The sequence below is a fragment of the Ammospiza caudacuta genome, chromosome 20, assembly GCF_027887145.1.
Source record: "Ammospiza caudacuta isolate bAmmCau1 chromosome 20, bAmmCau1.pri, whole genome shotgun sequence".
Classification (NCBI taxonomy): domain Eukaryota; kingdom Metazoa; phylum Chordata; class Aves; order Passeriformes; family Passerellidae; genus Ammospiza; species Ammospiza caudacuta.
The window spans coordinates 4655432-4681493 of NC_080612.1; the positions used below are offsets into that span (position 1 = coordinate 4655432).

Sequence of the window (26062 nt, forward strand, 5' to 3'; positions counted from 1 at the left end):
GCCATCCCCTGTGTCCTGTCCCTCCATCCCTTGTCCCCAGTCCCTCTCCAGCTCTCCTGGAGCCCCTTTAGGCACTGGAAGGGGCTCTGAGCTCTTCTCCAGGCTGAGCACCCCCAGCTCTCCCAGCCTGACTCCAGTGGGGGCTCCAGCCCTTGGGGCATCTCTGTGGCCTCCTCTACACTTGCTCCAGTAGCTCCACATCCTTCCTGGGCTTGGGACTCAGAGCTGGCAGCAGGTCTGCAGGTGAGGTCTCAGAGCAGAACAGAGGAGGGATCCCTCAGCCTGAGCTGACAGGAGAAGGGAAAGCACGTGGCATGAGTTAGGAGAAATTGTTCAGTAGAATTGAAGGTGGATGTGGGCGGGAAAGACCTTGGAGGCCCCTGGCCAGTCCCCTCCAGCCTTTACCCAGCCTTGTGCAGAACATCCATAAGGACAGACATCCACAGACATCCCACAGACATCCCTCGGCCTCTCTGCATCTGCTATTTGACCACCATCATGGATACTTTTCTTCTCAATATCTAATCTGCATTTTGCTTGCCCCAGCACTGCTTGTCCTCTTCCTGTGCACCCCCAACTTCAGTAGGAAGCTGAATGTCACCTGCAGGGACCAGCAGGACACCTGGACCAGCTTCTCTCCACCCTCCTGCAGGGTGGTCTCACACAGCAGTAGGGACCCCTTTGGCTTTCCTCTGTCCAGGTGAACAATCCCAGCTCCCAGCCCATCCCTGTGCCCATGGCAGCCTCCTGTCTCCTCTTGTCTCCTGCTGTCTTCTGTTCTCCTGGTCCTTGTCTGCTTACCCAGCCTGGCTGGCTGCAGGGAGTTACTCAGCCCAGGCTGGTTTATTTCTTTATTAAGAAATAATTTTTAATTCCTTATTATTACAGTTTTTAATTTCTTATTATAACAGTTTTTTATTTCTATTACTTTCCTGTTATTGGAAATTTTTATATTTCCTATAAATTCTTTCAAGTAATTACTTCACATTACCATTTCTTGTAATTTCTTTATTTCTTATTATTACAAGTTTTTTTTTTTAAGAATGGGAAAAAAAATTAGTCACTTAAATGAGAACTTAACCTGAAAATGTCCTATTTCTACCACTGCATTTGTGCCCTTCTACAGTAAATACCCTGGGGTGAAGGACTTCACAGATGTGTTCCTTCTCTCCTCTTCCCAGTAGTGCTGAAGCTTGTAGCTCAGGGATGGGGATGTTTATAGCTGCCAGAATGATAGGACCTTCCCCCAGAACATTCCCATCATCAGGATTTTCTAATTATGCCTATGACTGGCAGCTGGCATCAGAACCATTGACATGAGTCAGTCAATATGCCTCAGCTCTATTAAACTAAGTTTTATTTAATTAAGTCTTGATCTCATCAAAATCAAGAGGGAGTGTTGGGGTGGCAGCAGGGAGAGCTGCAGTGGCAGACCCCAGGGGGGTCCCACTGATCTGGGTTTGCTGTTCCAGGGGCTCTGGCAGTTCCTGAAGCACAGATTGCTGAGGGGCACAGCTGCAAATCCTGGCGGCTTTCAGGGCATGCTGGTTTCTGGGGGAGGAACCTGGATGTGATCACAGGGTCACAGGGATTGAAGGGGATTTGAAAGGTTCCACTCCTGCCATGGCAGGGACACCTTCCACTGTCCCAGGCTGCTCCCAGCCCTGTCCAGCCTGGCCTTGGGCACTGCCAGGGATCCAGGGGCAGCCACTCTGCTCTGGGCACCCTGTGCCAGGGCCTCAGCACCTTCATGGTCTGACATTTCCTCCCCATGTCTAACCTGACCTCATTCTTGTATTCTTGTTAAATTTAACACTTGTGTTGGGGCCCCAGAGCTGGAAGCAGCTGGAGGTCTCAGGATGTGAGGAGAGTCCAGCATGGAGCATGGGGTGGTGGAAGTGCTCCCAGTCTGGGAGTGGAAGTTTTTCCAGTTTGGATTTTGGGAGTTTCCCAGTCTGGATTGTGGGAGTGCTCCCAGTCTGAATTGGGGAAGTGCTCTCAGTCTGGGGGTGGAAATTTTCCCAGTCTGGATGTGGGAGTGCTCCCAGTCTGGGAATTGGGAGTGTTTTTAGTCAGGGGTTGGAAATCCTTCCAGTTTGGGGAGTTCTGGAGTTCTCTGCTTTTAACCCCCTGCGTTCTCAGAGGTGTATCCATGTCCTCAGTGGCCACACCAGGTGCCAGTATTCAAATTTCAGCACTGATCGGTTTGACCACAAGCTCCCAAAAAACTTACTTCCTTTTCAAACCAGGACAGGGGGTTGAAGGGCTCCCAGCTCTGGTCTCTACACTCTGCAGGGCAGCAGATTTCAGTGGTGGCTGCAGCACACCCATGTTTGCTCTTTGCTCTCTCCCCAGAAACGAAAGAGGAGCTGGAGGAGCTGATGTCCGACATCAAGAAGACGGCGAACAAAGTGCGCTCCAAACTAAAGAGTGAGTGGTGACACACTAAACTAAACTAAACTAAACTAAACTAAACTGAACTAAACTAAACAGCCTGGCATGGAGCTGTGGGCTCTGCCTGGAGCACTCCTGTCCCAGGCTGGAAATCCTCCCAGGGGTCAGCATCACCTTTCCTCCCTGTTGTACCCTCCTGATGCTTTTGTTTGCCCTTTTTGTCCCCTTGTGCCTCATTCCCAGAATAGGATTGAGGGAATGGGGCCAGGAGCAGCTGGTGGGCTCTGAGTGAGTCCTGTGCCTCACCTCTGGCAGGGCTTGGAGCCTGGGCAAGCCCCAGCTTGGCCAAAGGTTCTGTTCAGGTCTGGGTGGGTGAGGAGGTGCTGCTGTGGGATGTGCTGCAGGATGTCACCCTAGGTTTCCACTACTGGAGGAGTCATTCAGACTCTGAGGTGTGAGAGCAAGGTGGCTGTCAACCCACTGATGGTCAGGGTTGTGCTGGAGCACTCAGACAACCCAGAATTCCAAGACTGGGCCCCAGGGGACTGAGGGAGTCCAAGAGGATGGCAGAATCTTGAGACAGGGGGCAGGTCACCCTGGCACCTTGGATTTGCCTGTGGTGGTATGGACATCAGTCTGGGGTTTGGTTTGCACTGGTGCAGGGGACCTGGCTGTGTCTGAGGGGTAGGAGAGGAGCTGGTGCTTCCCCCAAGGCAGCAGTGTCCTCACTAATCCCAGGTTTTGTGGGAGTCTGGCAGTCCTGGAGGACTCAGATATGCCCAGAGCCCTGTGTAAGGTCACCCCTGGTGTGGCCATGTCCCATGTGAGGGCCAGGAGACCTGTACCCCTTGTTCCCATGCTCCCTCTGTCCTCCTAACACATGATCTCACCTAGAGCCAGGAAGGAGAGCCAGGGATATCTTATCTAATCCAGAGTCCAAGGGATCCATTCCATGGCCCTGGACACACTGGGATCCCTGGTGATAGGATTTGGTCTTAAAAAAAAACAAAAATCCTTTTCCATAAGTGTGTTGTTCAGTGTTTTGTAAAGGACTTTGAGACCCTGAAGGATTGCAGGACAGGCTGCTTTTGCCTGCTCCCAGAAAAGCCTCTTTGCTGTCATGTTTACCTGGAGCAGCAGATGCCTGGTGCTTGTGCTGTGTCCCACATTGCCTCCTGGCCAGCATGATCAATGACAGAAAACAGTCAGGGCTGATCAAAAACAACAGCTGCTGACAACAAACTGACTTCTTCAGGCCAGACATTACTCATGCAGGGCATAATTCTGATTGCCAGCTTCTTGGGAAAATGGGATTTTATTAGTTATCAGAAATGCCCAGTGTGTGCCAATGCCATTCCATGGGAATGGGAGTGCTCTGTGTGGGTGTGCAGGAGGGACTGATGGAATGCACTGAGCTGTGCTGGGGGTGAGCCCTGCTGCAGGAGGAGCCTGCTCTGTGCTGGGCTTGAGGGACTGATCCAGGATGGGAAGTGCTGAGCTCTGAGAGCTCTGGGACACCAGTGTTGGGAATGGGGTCTTTAGCCAGACTCTGGAGATGCCACTAAGGCTGTTTGCCAAGAGGTTTATCAATGTGCCCACCCAGAGATGCCAAGATCTCGGAATCTTGCAGTTTATTGCAGCCCCAAAACACATGAAAAGTCTCTGTTTTGGCCCACACGTTTGAAGAATGAGTCAGAATTCTTCAGTTTTTGGTCTCAGAGTTGTTTGTTGTATCTTATCTATAAAAATTTTTACAATTACTTCCCAATACCTATCACCTATGTTAGACAGTGAGCTTCCACTTTAAACCAATCCCAAAGTGCCAGCATCACAGCAGAAGATGGAGGTAGAGAAGAAGAAGAAGAAGAAAGGCTGGACACACCCAAGTCCTTCCATCTTGTCCCCAAAACCCATATTCTAAAAACCCCAAAATCTACTTTTTCACCTAGTGATAATTTTATTATTATACTACTTAAACTTCTGTGGCTTTCAGGTCTTCATACAAAGCTGGTAATTTGCTCCATGGGTCACAATCAAACCCACAGGTGCTCTGAGCTGTGTACCAGGGTCTCTGAGCCCCCTGGCAGGGGTCCTGGCAACTCTGGACACCCAGAGGGATGCACTGAACTCCAACATGCCACCAGCTCACATGGCTGGTTCAGGTGGAGATGTGTGTCCCTGCACACTGGCCAGCCTGCTGATTGGAGCTTTCTTCCAAGTTTTATAATCCCCTGAAACTAAATCTTTGAGTTATTATGTCCTGAGCTGGCCTTGAGGAGCAGCTCATAGAATCCTGGAATAATGGTATGGTTTGAGTTGGAAAAGGCCTTAAAGGAAATCCCATTTCACGCCCTGCCATGGGCAGGGACACCTCCCATTACTCCAGGCTGCTGCAAGCCCTGTCTAACCTGGCCTTGGGCACTGCCAGGGATGGGGCAGGATTGCTGGTCCTGCTCTGTGGCAGCCCTACAGTGTGACCATGTTCACAGGGATCTTGGGATGAGGGAAGAGATGAGGATCTGACTCCATGTTTCAGAAGGCTTGATTTATTATTTTATATATTACATTAAAACTATACTAAAAGAATAGAAGAAAGGATTTCATCAGAAGGCTAGCTAAGAATAGAAAAAGAATGATAAGAAAAGCTTGTGACTTGGACTCTCTCTCCAAGCCAGCTGACCGTGATTGGCCATTAATTACACACATCCAACATGGGCCAATCCCAGATGCACCTGTTGCATTCCACAGCAGATAATCAATGTTTACATTTTGTTCCTGAGGCCTCACAGATTCTCAGGAGGAAAAAATCATAAGGAAAAGATTTTTCATAAAAGATGTCTGTGACACTGGAGCCCACAGCCCCATGGGACACGACCCTGCTCCTCCCTGCCATGGCCTCAGGCTTTGGGCACTGAGGATTTCATGTCAATTAATGTTCCTCATTAAAGGGGCAGATCCCTGTGCTGCTCCATGGCTGCCCAGCACTCCTGCCAGCATGGTGGGTGCTCCTTGTGCCACTCCAGGCACATGGAGGAGCTGCTGGGTTTTGGTTCCCTGGAGGAGTTTTGAAGTTTGGTATTTTGCAGAGACACTTCAGCTCTGGATTTTCTCCTCCTGCCTCTCTGGTGGGAGCAGCTTTCCAATTTGTTTGAAGACTGGCAATCAGACCTAAGCACCACATTGATTTTATGTGGAAATCCTGGCTCAGCAGCCTGGGGGTGACAGTGCTGCCCTTTCAGCCCCAGATCACAGCCAGGGGCCAGGCACCAGGTGCTTTGCAGTCATGAACCAGGGCTTTGCTGCCAGGCTGAATGCTGGAGTCAAGGATTTGGGAATTGCCCAGTCCCAGCTGCTCCTTGATCCAGTGTTTCACAGTCCCTTTGCCAAGCAATCCCTTCTTCCTTTGGTTAAGCACTGGAGCTGGTGCTCTGGATGGTGGAGTCACCATCCCTGGAAGTGTTCCAAAGATGAGCACATGTGGCATTTGGCACAGTGGCTTCATGGGCTTGAGGTAATCAGTGGAAGGCTGGATTTGATGATCTTGGAGGTCTTTTACAGCCTGAATCATTCTGTGATTGTTCTCCAAAGAGCACAAACTATTGGAATATTTACCAATATAGCCAGACAGGACGTGCCTGAGCTTGTCTGAACCAAACAGTAGCACTATGGTGTTTCACCCCACAGACACTTTGGGCTGGCTGGATGTGTGGTGTTTCACCCCACAGACACTTTGGGCTGGCTGGATGTGTGGTGTTTCACCCCACAGACACTTTGGGCTGGCTGGGTGTGTGGTGTTTCACCCCACAGACACTTTGGGCCGGCTGGGTGTGTGCTGTTTCACCCCACAGACACTTTGGGCTGGCTGGGTGCTGCAGCTGGGCCCGTGGGGACAAGTCCAGGCCTGCAGGAGCTCAGGTGGTGCTGGGATGGAGGTTCCCCCCATAACTGGGGCTGCTCCTCAGGTTTCCCTCTGGCAGAGAATCTTTAAGGGGATGGTGAAGGAAAGGAGTTGGTTCTGATGGAGGGTTTGGATCCAGAGCTTTATTCTGGCCCACAGCCTCTGAATGCAGCACCAGCTCCAACAGAACTCCCTGAGCCCGTGGTTGCTGCTCCTTTAACCCCGGGGAGAGGGGCAGGGAAGGGGCAGGGAGCCACCAAGCAGGGACAGGAGGGGAGGGCCAAAGGGCCAAAGGACACCTGGATGGCCCAGTGCCCCCCAGGGGTAGAGGGCATCCTTTGAATCTGCCAATCCTTTCTGGAATTCCAGGATTGACAGACAGTGCTGAGAGGGGTCAGGGTGTGGAAAGGAGAGGTGACTGATACACCTGGGAGGGAATTATCAGGGGAGGGACCCAAGGTTCTGAGGTAAACCCTGAAATCACACCCCAACAACGAACTAATGTGTCCTTGTGCCCTTCAGGCATCGAGCAGAGCATCGAACAAGAGGAGGGGCTGAACAGGTCATCGGCTGACCTGCGGATAAGGAAAACCCAGGTGAGCCTCTAAACAGGGAGCTGAGGGGCAGCTCAGGGGTCCCAGAAGTGCTGGGAGAGGAGGCCTGTGTAGGGAGATAGAATGTAAGAAAATAAAAATAGTGTAGAAAGTAATCTTACCCCTAAGGAGTTGCAGGTGGGCCAATTATCAAAGATTAGGAACAGCCTGACTTTAACAGGCCATGGCTGTAACCAATGAGAAAAAGATGCTATAAAAGAGTGGGGTGGCTGATTGGGAAGGGAACTGGAGTCAGTTGGCTGCTTTGTGAAAGAGTCAGTGCTCTGAGGTGCTGCCCATGAGAAACACCAAGATTATAAAAGAATAGAAGAGTTCTATTGAAATAATACATTAAAAAAGAGTAGAATATATAATTGATTCTATTGAAATGATATAAAATAATAGAGGGAAGGATTTCATCAGAAGGCTAGCAAGAGGAGGAAAGGAATGATAATAAAATCTTGTGACTGACCAAGTCTGAGACAGCTGGACTGTGATTGGCCATTGATTACAAACAACCATATAAGACCAATCACAGATGCACCTGTTGCATTCCACAGCAGCAGATAACCATTGTTTACATTTTGTTCCTGAGGCCTCTCAGCTTCTCAGGAGAAAAATCCTAAGGAAAGGATTTTTCATAGTACATGTCAGTGCCACTCTGAGCCTGCTGTCCCCTCGTGTGCCCCCAGCATTCCACGCTGTCCCGCAAGTTCGTGGAGGTGATGTCGGAGTACAACGCCACGCAGACCGACTACCGGGAGCGCTGCAAGGGCCGGATCCAGCGGCAGCTGGAGATCAGTGAGTAACCCACCCTGCCATGGGGCACTGCTGGGCTCTGTGGGCCATGTCCTCTACACTCCCCATGGAGCAGAGCTGCTCCTGTCTCGGTTTGGAAAGACAGGAGTCTGCTAAGGAAGGCAGGAGCCTCCCCTGAAATGGAGAATGTAAACCCTCCCCACCCCTCCCAATTGCTATAAATTTTAAATTAAGGGCTCTGAGGCAAAAATGGATACTGCAAATATGGGAGCAGGAAATAACAGTTCTTTAATAGGGAAGAAAATAAAAGGATAAAATAAACAATGCAGCACACTGGACCAACACTGCCAGAGTCAGAACCCAACCTGACACCCTGTGGGTCAGGGTGTTGGTGGCAGTCCCATTGGAATTGTGGCTCAGCCCTCCTGCAGTGTCAGGGCTGGTTCTGCTGGAGCAGGGATCCTGCAGAGAAGGATGGATTCTTCCTCTGAAGATCCAGTGGGAGAAGAGGCAGCTGCTGTTCCTCTGGGGAATCCAGTGGAGAAGCCATGCTGGTGTCTCAAAACCTCTGGATTATATCTGGGTAGGAATGCTTGGCTCCTCCCTCTGGGCTCACATCTCCCAATGGGATGCTGTAGTTCTTATCAGCCATGCAGTGACATTCAATAGCTGTTATCAGCAGGTGTCTCCCTGGAGGGAGAACTGGGTGTGATCACTCAGAGAGAGATAAGGCAAACTGCCCACTTGACAAAAGACACTTGCCATACAGATGGTAATAGGACAAGTCTTGCCATGCAATCTGGACCACTCCCACTGTCACTATAGGACACAAAAGAACACAAACACACACTGCTGCCCTCAAGGTGAAGAAGAATAGATAAGTTTATTTTCTGACTCCCAACATTTATAGTTTTCCAAAAGTGACAGTGGATTGGAGGGTGGCAGTGCCATCTCTCCAATAACACTGGACAAACCAACAATCCATCAAATTTCTCTTCCTCCATAAAAGGATGTAAAACAATAAGTTATTTACAGAAAGTGTATGAGAAAGTTTGTTACAAGAATGTCAACATCAGAAAGTTTAGAAAATCTTAAAAAATCAGGACGACGCCCCCACAGCTGGGCAGAGCTCCTGGGATGCACAGGAGCCCCTGGGAGCAGCTGGAACACGGCTCCTGTGGGGTGGGACCTTGAGTTCCTGTGGCAAATAACGTCCTAAAATGTAATTCCTGTGGCATCCAGCAAATTACATACCAAAATGCTGCAGAGAGAGCACAGGGATCACAAGGAGAGGGATTCCTTCTGTGTTTGCAGCTAATTTTTATTCAAAGAAGCTCACAGGATCTCCTGATTCCTGTGGGTGCTTGTCTTTCCTCAGGGTGCTCTTCTTCATGGATGAACTTGGCTAAACATGGACACAGGGAAGGGAATTCTTGGGATGGGAGCACTCCCTGCTCCTGATGGCCTCCCTTGCACAGGAGGAGCAGGAACCTCAGCAGCCATTGTGCTGTGGCCAAGGGGGGACATCAGGTGACACCTGTGAGGCTGTGGCACCTCACCCAGGTGGCACTGCTGTGGCACTGGGATCTCTGAGCCATCCAGAGCCCATCCCTTAGGAGCAGTCCAGTCCTGCCTCTCTATAAAGACATTCTCCTGATGGTCCTTCTGGGCAGCCAGTGGTACCTGGATGGTTTAGAGCAAAGAGGAACACATGTAATCGGGAATAATCAAGGGGGAAGGCAGGCCATGCAGAGATTAAAGGAGATTTTTGCAAATAATCTCAGTTTCAGGCATGTTGTGGGGTTTGTGCTCAGAATGGAAGGCTCTGAATTTAGTAATTTTCTTTTCCTAAGAACCAAATGGATGTTTTTTATCTCCTCCAGCAACATACTGTGAACAATGACAGGAGATCTGTGAGTGAACCTGGTGTCCTTGGTGGTCACCTGTGGGAATTATTCTGGGAATCTGGGTGCTGTGGGAATTTCTGTGGAGGGCTGGAAGGAGACACAGCTGTGCAAGCCTTAATCTTTGTTCAGATGAGTCTTTGTGATGCCTGATGCTCCCAGGGCTGCACGGGAAGGCTGACTGACACGGGGCTCAACAAGAGCTTGGCAGTTTGCTGTAAAGCAGGATGTGTCACTGCTCCAGCTGCCTGACTCATCCCTCAGCCACCATCACCCTGCAGTGACAGCTCAGGAGTGCCTTGTCATGTGAACAGCAATTGAAGGTATCCCTGTGCCTCCCTTTGAGAGAGGAGGCTTGTGAGGACTCAGCCTTGTCCTTGACTGGATGCAGGCCTGAAAGAAACCTCCCTCTTGTTTTTCTGCTGAATTTTGGGAGGGCTCTGCAGCTCTGCTTCAATCCTGGAGATATATTGTTGTTTGTTATGGTGTTCACAGGGGTTCCAGGCTGAGGGAAGAGATGAGGATCTGACTCCATGTTTCAGAAGGCTTGATTTATTATTTTATGATATATATTACGTTAAAACTATACTAAAAGAATAGAAGAAAGGATTTCATCAGAAGGCTAGCTAAGAATACAATAGAAAAGAATGATAACCAAAGTTTGTGGCTTGGGCTCTGTCTGAGCCAGCTGACTGTGATTGGCCATTAATTAGAAACAACCACATGAGACCAATCCCAGATGCACCTGTTGCATTCCACAGCAGCAGATAATCATTGTTTACATTTTGTTCCTGAGGTCTCACAGTTTCTCAGGAGGAAAAATCCTAAGGAAAGGGTTTTTCATAAAAGATGTCTGCCACAGTTGTTCTTGTGTCTGCCCTGTCCATCCTGCCAGGCTGTCAGTGCCTGCCAGAGCCTGGGGGTGCAGGGACAGGGCAGCTCAGGAGCCCCCATGGAGCAGTGTGTGCTCTAGGAGAGATGTCCCTGTTCCTGACACCAAGGACTCCTGTTCCCTTCAGGATGGAGCTGTGGAGGAGTGTGGGTATAGATAAGTGCATTTCTCATTGCTGCAGAAGAGGTGCAGAGCTGGGCTGGGGAGGGACACAGCCCTGTGCACAGCCCTTTGCCACAGCTGGATTCCCCCATCAGGACAGTGGAAAAGATTTCCTGGCAAAAAGACTCACCCAAAGATGTTGCTATAGGACATGAAAGAACACAAGCGCACACTGCTGCTGTCAAGGTGAAGAAAAAGGAAAGTTTATTTTCTGACTCCAACATTTATACTTTTCCAAGAGTGACAGTGGATTGGAGGGTGACAGTGCCACCTCTCCAATGACACTGGACCACCAGTCCATCAAATTTCCTCCATAAAGGAATTCAAAACAATGAGTTATTTACAGAAAGTGTGTGAGAGAGTTTGCTACAAGAATGTCAACATCAGAAGGCTTAGAAAATCTTAAAAAACCAGGGCGACATCGAGGAACAGCTTATGGATGTTTCACCAGGAGTGCTGCCTGGGCAGGGGCTCTGCTTGGCCTGGGCTGTCCCAGGCAGGGCTGCAGCCCCAGCTGCTCCTGCACAGGCTCTGGGACAGAGCTCAGCTGGGATGTGCCTGCACACATCTCCACAACATCCTCAGCTCTCGTTTCCTGCTGAGGAGCCCAAAGATAGAAAGGGCTGGGAGCTCTGACAGCAAAGCCAGCAAATCACTTGGGTTTTGAGTGTGAGAGCAGGAACTTCTCAGGTGCTCTGGGCAGGCTCCCCAACACCAGCAAGTTTCTCCATCCTCACCACACCTGGCTCTGCAAGTAGCACAGTGGCAGAGTTGGTGATGTGGAGTCACTGCCCTGGGTGTAGCCACCCTCTGGGGCTCCCCACAGCCCCCTCAGGATCTGTTCCCTTCTCCTTGTGTGGGCACTGCTGTGTCTGTGCTGTGTAACCATCAGCATCACCCTGCCCACCTAGAGCAGCTCTGAGGGCATGCAGTGTGCAGGGTTCTGTGGCTGAATCCTCATCCTGATACCAGCCTGGGCAGGGCCAGACTGAGCTGGGTGACAGCCAGGTGGGCCAGATTGTACCTGTCACCTCACACACAGCTGGGCAGGACAGCATTACCCATCTCTCCATGAATTTTATGGATTTGTGTCTGTAGTGTTGAAAAGCCAGCTCCAGGCTGGGGAAGGTACCTTGTCCTCAGTGTGAGCCCCAGCTGTGGCTCTGCAGGTGCTTGTGCAGGGATGCTGGAGAGCCCAGCTGAGCCCTCATTTAGCCATGGACCATTGGACTCCTTCAGCCCTGAGCCGCTTCCCTATTTATAGACATCTGCATGCAGGGTTGGACAGACTGCCATCCAGTGTCTGCTGGGCTGTGGGACTGAGCTGTGGCACCAGAGGCTTCCCTGGGAGCTTCCCACACACCCTGGCAGGGCTGCTCCTGCCCCATGCCCTGGGAAATGGTCACGGGGGATGGTCACTGTGTCCAGCTGGCCATTCCAGGGCCAAGGATGTGCCTTGAAGTCTCCTCAGTGGTTTCACATTCACCTGTCCCAGAGTTTGCAGTGACCTGGGCACTGTCTCTCTCTGTTCTCTCCCTGCCACCTTAGGGCTCACTTTGCTCCTCCATGCTCTGGGCTTTTTGTCTTGTTGAGGATCTGACTCCATGTTTCAGAAGGCTTGATTTATTATTTTATGATATATATTACATTGTAACTATACTAAAAGAATAGAAGAAAAGATTTCATCAGAAGGCTAGCTAAGAATAGGAATGATAACAAAGATTTGTGGCTCAGCTCTCTGTCTGAGCTGACTGTGATTGGCCATTAATTAGAAACATCCAACATGGGCCAATCACAGATGCACCTGTTGCATTCCACAGCAGCAGATAATCAATGTTTGCATTTTGTTCCTGAGGCCTCTCAGCTTTTCAGGAGGAAAAATCCTAAGGAAATGATTTTCCATGAAAGATGTCTGCGACAAGGCTGTGAGAGAGCAGCCCCCAAACTGCCCTGTGAGCTCCTGGGGCTGGAAGCTCTGCTCTGTTCCACTCGTGGGGGAATTCTCTTGGAGCCTGTGGGATCTGTGGTGGGTTCAGGGGGCTCTTGGCTGACCTGTGTTGTGTGGTTGCAGCTGGCAGGACCACCACCAGCGAGGAGCTGGAGGACATGCTGGAGAGCGGCAACCCGGCCATCTTCTCCTCTGGGGTAAGCTCTGAGCCAGCCCCAGCACCAGGGATGCTGCTGCATGTGCTGCCATGGGGGCCTCAGGGCAGAGAAATGAGCACAGCCCATGTGGGAGAGGCTGGGGGCTCAGGTGTGGCCTGAGGATCTGCTGGAGCTGTTTAAATCCCAGCACCTTGCTGCAAACCCCCTGGCTTGGGTCATTGGAGGGGCCCTGCAGCTCCTGCTCATCCCTCTCTTGGTGCCCCCAGCCCCAGATTGAGTTTTGGTGCTCAGACCCACTGGAGCTGGGTGTGAGCATGGTGCTCAGTGGCCTTGCTTTGTCTGCAGATCATCATGGACTCAAACATCACCAAGCAGGCTCTGAACGAGATTGAGACACGGCACAGCGAGATCATCAAGCTGGAGAACAGCATCCGAGAGCTGCACGACATGTTCATGGACATGGCCATGCTGGTGGAGAGCCAGGTGGGGAAAAGCTGCAGCCCAGGGCTCACCTGCAGGGGTTGGAGGGTGATGGGGGCTCCCTGTGGTGGGTGGGGAGGCTGGAGAACACTGCTCCCCTGCCTGGGTGGGTGCTGAGAGGAATAAACCACATCCAGGAGCAGCATGGCTCCCATGGGGCTGAGCTGGGCTCCCCAGGGCTGTGTGCTGTGTCTGTGGGGTGGGGGGCTCAGGGAGGGGCTCAGGAGGAGGGCAGGGGGTGGCTGCCATGCAGGGGGAGGTTCCTTCACCCTCCCTGGAGCACCAGGCCCAGCTGGGTGAGCTCAGGTGGCCCCTGGGCTGTGCTGCCAGCCCCTGGCACCAATCCCTTGAGCCAGGCACGGGCTCCTGTGTCATTGCTCACCCCTCTTCTTGCCTGCCATGCTGCCATGGCCCGAGGAGACGTCAGTGGCAGGTAAAGGCCCCCTGGTGCTGCATGCTCTGCTCTGCATGGCTGCTCCTGCATGGCTGCTGCTTGCATGGCACTGGGATCGACACCAAGGGTCACCAGAGCACCGTGGTGTTGGTGGCCTTCCTGTCTGCAGCGGGGGACATATGTGGGGATCCATGATTCCATGCCTTGCTCTGAGGGCTGGACAGTGCCAGCACCCTTTTCCTGTGGGTGAGAGTGTGCCAGCACCCTTGTCCTGGGGGTGACACGGTGCCAGCACCCTTGTCCTGTGGGTGAGAAACTCAGAGCTGCTGGTACTAGGAATAGAAGGGCACTGGGCAGGCAGCAGGGCTGGCAGCTCTGCTCTGCCCTGGCATGGCACAGCTAGAAGGAAGCAGCAGCAGTTTTACACAAGACAGGGAGCAGCTGGTGGGGCTCAATGCTCAGCACCCCTGAGCCCCAAGATTTGTCCTCCCTGTGCTCTCCAGCATTAGGGTGAGAAATGGGCATTGCAGAGCTGCTGGCTCATAGCCCATGGCTCTGTGGCCTCAGTTCCCCCCCTGTCATCCAGGAGGATGCAGGGCTTCAAACCTCCCACTCCTGCCAGCCCTGTCCAGCTTTCAGACGTGGCTGTTTGCCTGCCTGGTCAGGATGGGGCCAAAGGAGGTGAACAAGGCCGGAGGAGCTCACTCCAACCCATGTCACCACACCCAGAGGAGCCCCCAGCCCCAGCCTACCCCTGCAGCAGGGGCAGAGCAGGGCAGGGGTCCCTGGAGGGCTCTTCAGTCCTGGCTGGCCTTGCTGCAGACCCTGCTGCCCTCGGTGTGGTGCATGTGCGAAGGGAGCGGCGGTCCCTGGTCCCTGCTCGTGTGTGGTTTCCTGGGCATCCCCCATGGTGCTGCTGGCACTGTCCTTGCTCCGTGCCCTGCCTCCTGTTCCAGCAGCATATGGTGTGGTGCTGGTGTAGATACTGTTGGCTAGAGAGGGATACTGGGCAGAGGGACTGGGCTGGGAGCTCCCTTGTCCCTCACCCTTGCTCGTCTCCCTCCTGGGCTGTGCACAGCGATGCTCTGGGACGGGGCATGCAGTGCAGAGCAGGAAACGCGGTGCCCGCAGGCAGCTGATGGTTCTCTCTCCGTGCAGGGCTGCTGGGCAGGGCAGCGTCCCCCCGGAGGCAGGCAGCGGCAGAGCAGGAGGGAGCTGAGCTCTGCGCGGCCGGGCGGGCTGTGTCCCCCTGCAGGGAGAGATGATTGACCGCATCGAGTACAACGTGGAGCACTCGGTGGACTACGTGGAGAGGGCGGTGTCCGACACCAAAAAGGCCGTGAAGTACCAGAGCAAAGCCAGACGGGTGAGTCACTGAAAATGCAGTGTTAGAGTGGTCGGTGCTGCTGCCTGTCCCCTGTCCCCAGCAAGCCTCTCCTGTCCAAAGGCAGGGCTGAGTTAACGTTCAGGCAATGCAGTCAAACCTCCATTCAAGATAGATAGAGGCAAGAAAGGCTGTTGTGCAAGGGTTTATTTCAGCAGAGTAACACTGTCACTGAAGCACAAACCTGGGGAAGGAGGGAGAACCACGTGGAGCAGGCAGCTTATAAAGGGGAAGGGATGGAGGGACAGAGGGGCCTGGTCTCCATGGGTACCAAGCCAGTGACAGGGGCAGGAGAAACCCAAGGAAGTTGTGACACCAAGTCCATGGGGAGACTGTTTTTCCCTTTGGGAGGGATGACTCTGTGATAAGTAGTTAATGTTTCCAGGCTGAGGGTTTGGGGATTGACCAAGGGGGGACAATTCATGGGATGCTACAAGTCGCAGCTCTGGCTGGGGCCCATCTGCCCCTGCCTGCGCTGCTGACACCTCCATCCCAGGCACAGCCCTGGCTGGCTCGGTGCCTGCCCCTGGCAGCCTGGCACACTCTGCAGGTGCCCAGGGACCTCATTGCCTCACACCACTGGGAGCAGCCAGCAGGTCCTGAGGGTTGCAGAGCTCCCAGCACAGACTGTGTGAAAGCTGACAGTGAGCCACAGGGCAGGGGTGCTGCCTGGGGGGAGGAAAAGGGACAAGGTGGACCCCTGGACCAGGCTGTTGTGGGGAGATAGAATGTAAGAAAATAGTGCAGAAAGTAATCTCATCTTTGAGGAGTTGCAGCTGTACTAATTACCAATTAGGAGCAAGCCTGCCCTTAGCAGGCCACAGCTGTGTCCAATGAAGATGAGTGCTGAAAGAGTGAGTTGTGCTGTGAAGAGAGTTAGAGTTTGTTAGCTGTGCTGTGAAGAAGAAAGAGTCAGTGCTGTGAAAAGCTGCCCATGAGAAATCACCAAGAAAATATGGAGCTTTTGCAATAAGATAGCAACATGCTGGGAGAGCCACAGCCTGTGCAAAATAAAAATAGGGAAAGGTCATGGTTTGGGTCAGAGTCTGAGCACAGTGCCAGCTGTCTGTCCTGCTCCTGTACCAGCTTGGGGACCTGGAGGCCAGCTCAGGGCAGAAGCAGGAGCAAGGGTGTCTCCCTGCCCAGGACTGCCAGAGCCCTTCTGGCTCCTGAGGTGCTGCTCAGAGCCCACCCTGGGCAAAAGGGAACAGGACAGACTGGAATTCTGATGTCCTGGGTCCACCACGGGCAAAGGGGAGCAGGACAGACTGGAATTCTGAGCTCCTGGGTCCACCACGGGCAAAGGGGAACGGGACAGACTGGAATTCTGAGCTCCTGGGTCCACCATGGGCAAAGGGGAACGGGACAGACTGGAATTCTGAGCTCCTGGGTCACCCTGCCCCAACACTCACCATCCCCTCTCCCCTCTCTCCCTGCTGCTGCTGCTGGGCCACCTGAGCAGAAGAAGATCATGATCATAATCTGCTGTGTGATCCTGGGCATCGTCATCGCCTCCACCTTCGGCGGCATTTTCGGCTAGGCTGCCCCGGGACTGTCAGTGTGCGATGGACGGAGCCGCGCGCGCCGCGGGGCTGCAGCCACCCGGAGCCCCCGCGCAGCCCCGGAGCCTCCCAGCAGCATTTCAGTTTCATGCATGGTTGTTTGTGACGCTGTGTGTGCGGTGCGGTGCGTCTGTGTGGAGGGAGCTCCGGCCCCGGGGCGGGCAGGGGCCGGCCCTGGTGATGGCTGCGAGGGGGACCCTGCTGGGGGGAACCCGAGCTCTCATCACTGCTGCAGGCTGGGGGGACGCTGGCACCGATGGGTGGGTGGGGGACTGTGCTGCTCATCCTGTCCTGGGCAGTGTGTGTGACAGGAGGGAGGGAGGGAGGGATGATGGGGTCGGGGTCCTCGGGAGTGTGGTGCCCAGTCAGCCTCCCCAGCTTGCCCATCACCTCCAGCTCTCATGTCTGTCGGCCGCATCTGTGCTTGCAAACACCTTCCCTCGGGCTGCTTCTCTCCGGGGCCCTTCCCCAGGGGTGTGCTCTGCCCAGCCCTGCCTGGCCAGTGACTGTGTCTGGCTCTGGGGCTCCATCCCTGCCACTCCTCCCCTCCCCACATGAGCCCTCGCCCCAGCAGGGTGCCAAAGGCTGGAGGAGCCTGATGGAGCAGTGTGGAATGAGGAGCTGCTGCCTGGGGCCAGGAATAGGACACATGGGGCCAGTGCTGCTCCTGGATGCTGGCCTGACAGGGCAGGGTGGCACAGAGAGTCCAAGGCCAGTGAATTTCCCTGGCTGCTCATCCTGCAGTGCTCTCAGCCCTGGCACATGATGCCCTGGCTGCTCTTGCCCATAGGCTGGACTCTGCCTGCCAGGCTTTGGGGCTGTTGCTGATACCCACAGCCCTGGCAGCACTCAGCTGCAAGCAGGGCTGCCCCAACCTTGCTTCTTCACACCCATGGCTGGGGGTTAGAAGCAGTTGGGCTCTCTCCTGTTGTGGTGCCAGGAGCAGCCCTTGCTGCATCCAGCCCCCTGCAAGCCAGGAGTGGCAGCCTCCCTGCTCCTGTCTCCAGTCTGGCTCTGAACAGGCCAGTGCCCCACTGCCTGTTTGCCACCTCCTGGCACTGTGCCCTCCTGCCCAGCCACCCAGTGAGGCTCCTGCTCAGTGGGAGCTGTGGCACAGCCTGGGTGCCCTGTGCCCTCTGCCATGCCCATGGCACAGCTGCAGCTGCTGTGGGGGTCTCACTGGCAGCTCAGGGGGGTCCAGTACTGCCATTGCCTGTTTGCCTCTGGCTAGGGCCAGGGCTCTGCCCTCACCTTCCTCTGCAGACCCCAGGGCTCTGGTGGCCTGTGCACATGCCAAAGCACCACAGGAGTCCCCACGTAGGACTCACTGCCACTCTGGGACAGGGGCTGGCTGTCAGGTGCTGGCAGCAGACAAGGGACACTTGATGGCAGCCAGTATTCCAGCCTGGGGCAGTGCCATCTCCCAGCCCCACCAGCACCAGGGCAGGGCTTGCTGCACAAGCTGGCAGGGTGCTGTGGCTCAGGCACTGGCTGTGTGTGCCCCTGGGTGCAGGGGAGAGGCAGAGGCCGCAGCCAGAGTGCTGCCTGCCCCAGGGCCAGCCCTGACACGGTTTCTCTGCCATTGTTACCCCACACAGCCCCTGCTGCTTGCAGCTCCCTTGGCAAGGGGGTCCAGCCTGGTTCCCCACACTGCCCAGTCCCAGCCCTCGGGGTGCAGCCATGGAACAGCCCTGCCCAGAGCCCCCTTCTCTCACAGTCCCACAGCACTGATGTGAGCTCCAGCACTGCAGCCTGCAGGCACTGAAGGGCTTGGGGCACCAGGACTGTGCAGGCAGGGCTGGGAGGCAGGCAGGGGCAGGGGCTCTGCTCCAGGGGAAAAAGGGAGTGGCCATGCTCCTGTCCCTCAGCAGCTCCCTGCCACTGCCCTCCGTGCTTGCTCTGCCAGGCCAGCCAGAGCTCCAGGGCCCCTCCAGGAAGCAATAACACTGGGCAGGCAGGAAAACCCTCCTCCCAGGCTGCTGCCCTGCAGCCATGCTCCTGCCCTGCAGCCATGCCAACTGCTAGCACAAGGTGACTTTTTTTTCTTCCAGGCAGCAGCTTTAGTGGCACAAGCTCACCTGACATCAGGGCTGTGGCACCCTGTCAAGGCACAAGGCCAGGAACTGCCTCAGGGGGGGTTCTTGGCCCTTGCTCCTTGTTGGCACCACCACTGCCAGCAGCCCCCACAGCAGCAGGAGCCAGATAGGGCCAGTCAGGGCTGTTGGCACTTTGCTGGGATCCTGTGGGCAGCAGCAGTGCTGGGCTCCAAGGGCAGGGAGACAAGGAGCCACTGCTGCCCCACAGGCAGGCTCACACTGTCCTCGCTGTGAGGGGAGGGTGTTTTGGTGCAATAATTACCCCTGCACTACGGGAAGCCCCATTGAGTTCCTTTTCACCTACCTGTCGTTGCATGTACAGACCAAATCACCAAAAGTGTGGTTGTGCTTTGGGAAGACGTTTCACCTTTTCTTTCCAGCCCCCACCCTGCACCCGCTCGTCCTTTGGGTTCCACCACCTCTGTTCCAGGTGCCACCTGCCCTCCCCACGCCGGGAGCGTGTTGATGCAGTATTCCATGAGCAGTGTGGGGCACGCACAGCTTGCACTCGAACTGGGGATTGGGGTTTTCTTTGGGTTTTTTCTTTTTTTTTTTTTTTTTGTAATTAATGTACTTGAAGGCTTTCCGAGACCCCCGTGGAGTTCTACTGTTGCTGTACTGTGAGCTAAGTGTCCTTGTTTTCTATGTGGATCTTGACCCTGGCTTGCTCTGTCTCACTGGGCTGGATGACACTGTATGTTGCCTCTCTTCTCCTTCTCTCTTTCCCTTCCTGCTAGCATTCCTTTCTTCTCCTGAGGCTTTGGGTGCAAAACAGCTTCCCATTTTGTGGAATTTTTATGTAGAATAAACATTTGTAACTGTAAAGCTTTGGGTGGCACCTCTCCTTGTTTCAGGGGAAAGAGGTGATGGAGGGGGTTCAGTCAGCCCCAGCACCTTGGAAGCATTAAAGCAAACAGAGTGGGCCTGGTGCCAAGCACCAACAGGAGTAAATGGGTAGTGGAGTAACACTTGAGTTAGGAGCAATTTCGTCCTTATGGAGCTACACCTTGGCAGTGTGGATCCTCTGCAGGCAGAGGGGAAGCTGGCAGGGAATGAGGTACCCTATTCCCACCTCAATATTCCCAGCACCAAGGGCAGGACGCAGGACACCAGCAAACACTTGCAACTCTTTGACTCTTTAGTGAGGAACTGGATATCACATCCTGGCTTACCTGGAGCTCAGCTGGCTCACTGCACTCAGGAAGGTGATGATGGCACTGTAGAGCACTGCCAGAGCACTGTCTGCACCTTCACCAGGGAAGCAGGGCTGGAAGCTTTGCTGTTCGGCAGCACCTGAGCCAATCTGTACCTTTAAGAGCCACAGTGAGCAGTCCCAGCAAGTCCCCAGGCGTGGGGTGCCATCTGTGCCATCCACAGGAGGCTCTCTGGAGGCACCCCCGTGCCACCTTGCATGGCAGCAGTGTCCAGAGCAGCTCAGAAGCGAGGCCGGCGTTTCCGCCCGGTGTATTTGGTGTCTGCCCGCACCTCCCTGTGGGAACAGCAGGAACAGCTCAGCCCCAGCTCAGGGCACTGGGAGGGGAGGGCAGCAGGGCTGTGCCAGGAGGCTGTGCCAGGAGGCTGGGCAGTGCCAGCCTCTGAGCAGCACTCAGCTGGACTCACTTGCCCTGGCGCCGTCTGCGCTCCTTCTTCTCCAGGATCCAGTCCCGGCTTTTCTTCACAGACTTGCCCTTGACATTCCTGAACCGTGTCCTGGGGGGAGAGGGGACAGCAGCTGGAGAGGAACTGAGTGTGGGGACAGATTTCTCTGCCCCAGAGGACTGTCACCCAGTAGTGAGTTTCCCTCCCACCACCCTGGGCAAGAGGCTGAGCCAGCACAGGGGCAGGGGGCCAAACTCCAAACACTGCAGGAGGAGGAGGAGGCTGATTCCAGCTCAGAGCTGAGGGATCCTGACCCATGAACTCCCCCAGGCCACAGCCCATGTCACACCAGCACCATGCTGCTCCCTGGGGTCTCAGGACATTACAGGCTCATGCACAACCACCTCCCCTTGTCTGCTCTACTCCAAGCAAGGCAGACAAACTCAGGCTTCCTCCAACGTTCCCAGCTCTGCTGCTGCCCTCCAAGACCTCACAGCCCTTTGAGTGAGCAGAGAACAGCAATGTAAGAGGCAGGAAAACATGACAGCCACAAGCTCCTGGCAGCCATGACAACTTTCCTCTGGTTTTTGTTCTGTCTCTCCCAACGGCTGCAAGAGGGGCTCGTCCCTGCACCACTGCTGTGGGAAGAGACAGGGCCAGCAGCAGAAACCCCTAGGCCACTACTAAGAGAAAAAAGGGAATGCCAGGACTCAGGCACAGCAGCCTGGTTCCATCATGAGCCCTGTAAACATTCCCTCTGCCATACCCTGGCATCAGCTGGAGAGCTGGACAGAAAGCACAGCTGGCTGACTGCTCAGATACAGCTCTAGGTAAGCACCAGAGCTCCAAGGAAGAGCCACGGGAAAGAACTCGTTTTGTTCCCCATGTCCCTTGGGAAGATAAAGGCATTCTCTCCTGGGCTGCTGTGAGTCCTCCCTGTCCTTCCCCTCCACTGTAGGAGTGTGGTTCCCAGTAAAGCTCAGCCCTGTCCTTCCCCTCCCCTTGCTTCTCCCCCAGCAGCAGTGTGGTCCCCAGCAAAGCTCAGCCCTCCAAGGCCCCCACTCTGCAGGGAGAACCTGCAGCCTCACCCCCAGGGTACCTCTCATTGGTGAACTTTGCCTGCTGTGGCTCTTCACTGGCACACTCGGTACCAAGGCCCTGGAAAGCAAAATTGGGAAGTTGTGTTCTCCTCTGGAGCAGGCACAGCCCTTCTAAAGTAAGGGGAATGCAGGGATCTGCAAGGGCAAGGACCAGAGGCACAAACTGGTCTTCCAGAAATTATGGCAAAAAAAGGCAGAACAGCTTTAAAGAGGGAAGGGTTAGATTGGATATGGGAAGAAATTCTCCCCTGTGAGGGTTGGCAGGCCCTGGCAAGGCTGCCCAGAGCAGCTGTGGCTGCACCATCCTTGGAAATGCCCAAGGCCAGGTTGGACAGGGCTTGGAGCAGCCTGGCACAGTGGAAGGTGTCCCTGCCATGGCAGGAGGTGGAACATGATGAGCTGGGAGGTCCCTTCCAACCCAAACCAGTCTGTGATGATGTGAGAGCAGGGCTTGGTGACTGCCAGGAAATGTATAAATGAAGTCACACCTGCACTCCCAGAGCTGTTTGGCTCCCACACTGCCCACAGCTCCTCCACATCACCCAGGGCAGCAGCTCTGCTGCCTCATGGAGGCCTCACCTTTGGTAATGTGCCAGATGTCCCAACAAAGAGACAGAGGAAGAACCTGAAAGAACAAGGAGCATGAACGTGGGATTCAGCATGTAAATCTCAGTCCCCAGGCAAGACTGAGATGGTTTATAACAGAGTCAGAGCTAGGTTTTAACCTCTGTCCATAAATGTAAAATGGGAGAGAGGATAGCTCAGGGAAAGGGAAAAACAAAAAGAAAATAAGATCACTGCCAAGCCCAGGTTTCACCCCAAACACAGAGAGAGATGCAGGACTCACTTCTTGGCTTTGGCACTGTTGGGGTAATCCACCACCATTCCCCCTGTGAATCCAGCTCTCATGGCCTGGGCAGTGATGAGCTCCAGCTGGGAAAAGCAGCAGGTGCAAAGTTAATGAGCAATCATCCCCCAGGAAAGGCCAAGAGCTCTGGGAGCACCACCCCAGGCTGGGCATTCCCAAGAGGGACTGCTCCTCCTCCTGCCAAGCTCTGCACCCATCCCCTGGTTCTGCACTCCCATCCACACACCAATTCCTTGCCACTTCAATTTTAAGGCTCAGCCCAAGACAATCTATGAAATATGCATTTCCTCGAGCCAGGTCTCATAAGCTTTTGGAGATTTATTTCACACCTAAGATAGCTCAGCTACCTTAGAAGGCATAAAAGAAGCAGGATGGCTTTTGTGGTAGTGCCTTTTAATAAAATGCAAAATAACAAAACTTTTTACAGAGAAAAACCGAGCTAGGTGCAAGAGGCCCTCCTGCCCCTGGTAAAACACCTCACAAAAGCAATTTCTTTATTCTCTTCTTTTTCTAGTAAATTGCTTAGACAGGACTTTTTGACTTTTGTCTAATTAGCTATTTTTGAGGTGAACTCTTTTAAGTCTTACGATTTTTTTTCCACTTAATTAAGAACAAAAACTTCTAAGCTTATTTCTTTTTAAAGGGACAAAAAAGTTTTGTCACTCTGTCAACAAAGAGCACATAAATCCATAAATCCTATAAATTCCTATAAATCTATGAAACAACAGAACCTGTACAAGGTATCCTCCTTACAGGTTATTTTTTTGGGCTCCTGAAGAGCTCTAGAAGTGGCAGGGGGGACAGAGACGGTGCCTTGATGAGAAAGAACAGGATGCAAACAGTAAATGATTTATTTCTCTGCCTGTAGCCCTACCTGCTCTGAGTTCTCGGGGTACAGCTGCAGCACAGCTCGGGATCCTCGGGCCTGCAGGAGACAGAGCAGTTCACACACCTGCCCCAGTGCAGGTGACCCCTCTGGGTCACCATCCCAGCCCCAAACATGAGCTCCCTCCTCCCCAAAACCTCCAGCACAAGGCTCCCAGGAGAGCTGCTCAGCCCACAGAGCCACTGAGGCTACCCCAGAATCATGAACTGCTAGGTTTGGAAAAGAAAAAAATCATCAAGTGCAACTTTGATGAGAAGCAGCACCAGGCAGGAAGGCAGTGGCTGCCTTCAGAGCAGCATTTACTTAAAACCACCTGACTTGAAGTATCTTGCTAAAAAGCAAAGCCATAAAAGCAGCAGAGCCTTGGCTGGTGGAGGGTGGTGTTGCAGACATCTTTTATGAAAAATTCTTTCCTTAGGATTTTTTCCTCCTGAGAAGCTGCGAGGCCTCAGGAACAAAATGTAAACAATGGTTATCTGCTGCTGTGGAATGCAACAGGTGCATCTGTGATTGGCCTGTATAATTATCATTAATGGCCAGTCACAGCCCAGCTAGCTCAGACTCTCTGTCTGAGCCACAAACCTTTGTTATTCATTCCTTTCTATTCTTAGCTTAGCCAGCCTTCTGAGATGAAACCTTCTATTCTTTTAGTATAGTTTTAATGTAGTATACCTCATAAAATAATAAATCAGCCTTCTGAAACATGGAGCCAGATCTCCATCTCTTCCCTCAACCTGAGACCCCTGTGAGCACGGCCAGAGGGTGGCACTTACCAGGGCAGTGTAGAGAGTGGAGAAGAACCTGTACAGGCGTTTGGGGGGGCTGTGGGACTTCTTGTCAGCATTACAGAGCCACTGCACTGCAGAAATACTGAGAGGGAAAAGGAGACCCTCAGGACAGAGTCATTGGTTCCTTCACAGAGCTTGTCACCTCTCTTTGAGCTGAATTCCTGCTCTAGGCATGTGCTGGGCCTCAGGGAAACCATTTCATTTCCTTTGTGTTGCTCTGCGTTCTGTTTTGCAGTTACACAAACCTCTCTGGAGACTCAAAAAACTTAACAAGGTGCACAAATAAAGGACAAAAGCATCACCAAGCATCCCCTTTAGTCCAAATGCTCAAATCCTAGAATGACAGAATGGTTTGGGTTGGAAGAGACCTTAAAGCTCAGCTTGTTCCAGCCCTTGCCAGGGGTACAAACACCTCACAGTGTCCCAGGGTGCTCCAAGCTCTGTCCAGCCTGGCCTTGGACATTTCCAGGGATGGGACAGCACAGCTGCTCTGGGCAACCTGGAGGCCTCCCCACTCTCACAGGGAATAATTTATTCTCTGTATCTCACCTAAATGTTCCCCCTTTCAGCTTGAACCCATTACTCCTGCTCCAGTTATTACAGCTCCTGAGCAGCACTGCAGAGCTCAGCTGTGTCCCTTTCCCTTGCCTGGCCAAGCAGGTTTTCCCAAAGAGCAATTTAAACCAGAGCTTTTGGCTCAGCAAAGGACAGCCCTTGCTTCTTCCCAGCTGTTTTCTGAGCAGGCGAGTGCCTCTGTCCCCTTCATCCCAAAGCCAAGCACCAAACCTTGATCCAGGACCTGACTTCTCTAAGCTCTGCCCCTTTATACTCTGTTCTCCTCCTTGGAGCAGCTCTCACCAACCCTGACAATACCCCCAGCTTTACTTTCTTCCCTTCAAGAAAATTCCCAGCTCAACAGCACAAAAGGACAAGCATCCCCTGGGAGGCAGCTGTCACAAGCTGTTTGTACCACCCAGAGTTTTGGAGGTTTGTCCTGGAGTGATGGAGCCAAGGCTGACAGGGCCAGTCCCTCTCAGCTGTGATTCACCAGGGGTGCACCCTGGGGACTGAGCAGTTCTGGGGGTGTCAGGAGAGCTCAGCTCCAGGCACAGACTCACCTGATGCAGCCATCAAACATGCCAGGCCTGAAGGGAATGCCATGGCCCACATCTGCAAGGAGAAGGTCTCCTTCCACCTCCCTCTCCACGGCCACATCTGCACAGAACACAGCACAGCTCAGGCACTCAGCTCCCAGCCCTGGGGCCTCTGAGGGTCTCAGGGAGGTTGTGCTCACCCAGCATGGCAGGGCTGATGTCCATGCCAATCCAGTAGTGCCCTTCCTCAGAGATGTAATCCCCACTCAGCCCCGAGCCACAGCTAGAGGGAGGAAGGGGGAAGAGCTGAGCTCATGGGGCTGCTCTGAGGCTCTGCTGGCCACACACACCAACGCTACAGCAGCCTGTCCCTGTTCCCCAGCCCACAAAAGGCACTGGGACACCACCACCCCCCTGGCCCGGGCACCGCCACGGAACCGGGCAGAGCCCCGCTCACCCCACATCCAGCAGGAGGCACGCACGGTCCTCGGGCAGCCCCAGCAGCTCCACGGCCCGCTCCGACATCTGCGACTGGATCTCCACCACGCGGGAGCTGCGGCACGGCACGGCACGGCACGGCGTGAGCGACGGGCGGGCGGCACCCCCGGCACTGCGGGACCGGACCCGCACCCGACCCGCAGGGCCCGAGCACCCCTCGCCTCCCTCAGGGCCCGACCCTGCCCCTCACTCCTGGGCCCCCCGCCCTCACGGCAGGGCCCCCAGGGCTCCCGGCAGGGCCCAGGACCGACCCCCGCCCCCGGTGGGACCCCCGGTGCCCGCCCCATGGCGAGCGAGCTCCCCGCCCCACGACACCGCAGCGCCGGTCCCGCCGTACTTCTGGGTGTATTTCCGTGCCTCGGCCTCATCGTAGAACTGCAACGAGAGAGAGGCGGGCGCCGTGAGGCCTGGACCCCCAAGACCTGCCGGGTTCCCCCCCAGACGTGCCCCGTTCCCACAGACGGTCCCGGTTCCCCCCACAGGCGTGCCCGGTTCGCCCCCAGACATTCCCGGTCCCTCAGGGCCGCTCACCAGCTCGGGCGGCCCGCGGTGCTCGGGCCGGCGGCCGCTGCCCGCCATGCTGCCCTGCGTGACGTCACTGCCCG

General features: G+C 54.2%; 2 protein-coding genes and 1 non-coding gene across 3 annotated transcripts in view; 1 reads left to right on the top strand and 2 right to left on the bottom strand.

Annotated features, from left to right (window-relative positions):
- STX1A (syntaxin 1A) overlaps nucleotides 1-16746 on the top strand; it is a 69391-nt gene extending 52645 nt beyond the window's left edge. Inside the window, exons 4-10 of the mRNA XM_058817981.1 lie at nucleotides 2356-2430; nucleotides 6815-6888; nucleotides 7578-7686; nucleotides 12674-12747; nucleotides 13054-13191; nucleotides 14838-14948; nucleotides 16429-16746. Coding sequence (XP_058673964.1) covers nucleotides 2356-2430; nucleotides 6815-6888; nucleotides 7578-7686; nucleotides 12674-12747; nucleotides 13054-13191; nucleotides 14838-14948; nucleotides 16429-16506 — 659 coding nt within the window. The 3' untranslated portion in view covers nucleotides 16507-16746. The remainder of the gene's footprint in view (nucleotides 1-2355; nucleotides 2431-6814; nucleotides 6889-7577; nucleotides 7687-12673; nucleotides 12748-13053; nucleotides 13192-14837; nucleotides 14949-16428) is intronic.
- Nucleotides 16747-19138: 2392 nt separating this feature from the next.
- BUD23 (BUD23 rRNA methyltransferase and ribosome maturation factor) lies at nucleotides 19139-26036 on the bottom strand. The gene is made up of 12 exons (XM_058817982.1): nucleotides 25989-26036; nucleotides 25795-25832; nucleotides 25417-25512; nucleotides 25160-25242; nucleotides 24984-25080; nucleotides 23851-23947; nucleotides 23066-23116; nucleotides 22171-22256; nucleotides 21903-21948; nucleotides 21323-21381; nucleotides 20245-20334; nucleotides 19139-20113 (listed from the first exon to the last, which is right to left on the bottom strand). Exons 1-12 carry the CDS (start codon nucleotides 26034-26036, stop codon nucleotides 20059-20061), a joined length of 846 nt encoding a protein of 281 aa, XP_058673965.1. The 3' UTR covers nucleotides 19139-20058.
- Nucleotides 20743-20875, bottom strand: LOC131566709 (small Cajal body-specific RNA 20). Its single transcript, XR_009275584.1, has one exon. It is a non-coding gene; the product is annotated as a small Cajal body-specific RNA 20 (non-coding RNA).
- Nucleotides 26037-26062: the final 26 nt, after the last annotated feature.

Bases quoted from the DNA above. Each gene is read 5' to 3' on its own strand.
- BUD23 (XM_058817982.1), bottom strand. From the start codon at position 26,036: ATGGCGGGCAGCGGCCGCCGGCCCGAGCACCGCGGGCCGCCCGAGCTG. The intron at 25,833-25,988 runs GTGAGCGGCCCT...CTCTCGTTGCAG, and splicing joins ACCGCGGGCCGCCCGAGCTG to TTCTACGATGAGGCCGAGGC. The intron at 25,513-25,794 runs GTACGGCGGGAC...GCCGTGCCGCAG, and splicing joins GCACGGAAATACACCCAGAA to CTCCCGCGTGGTGGAGATCC.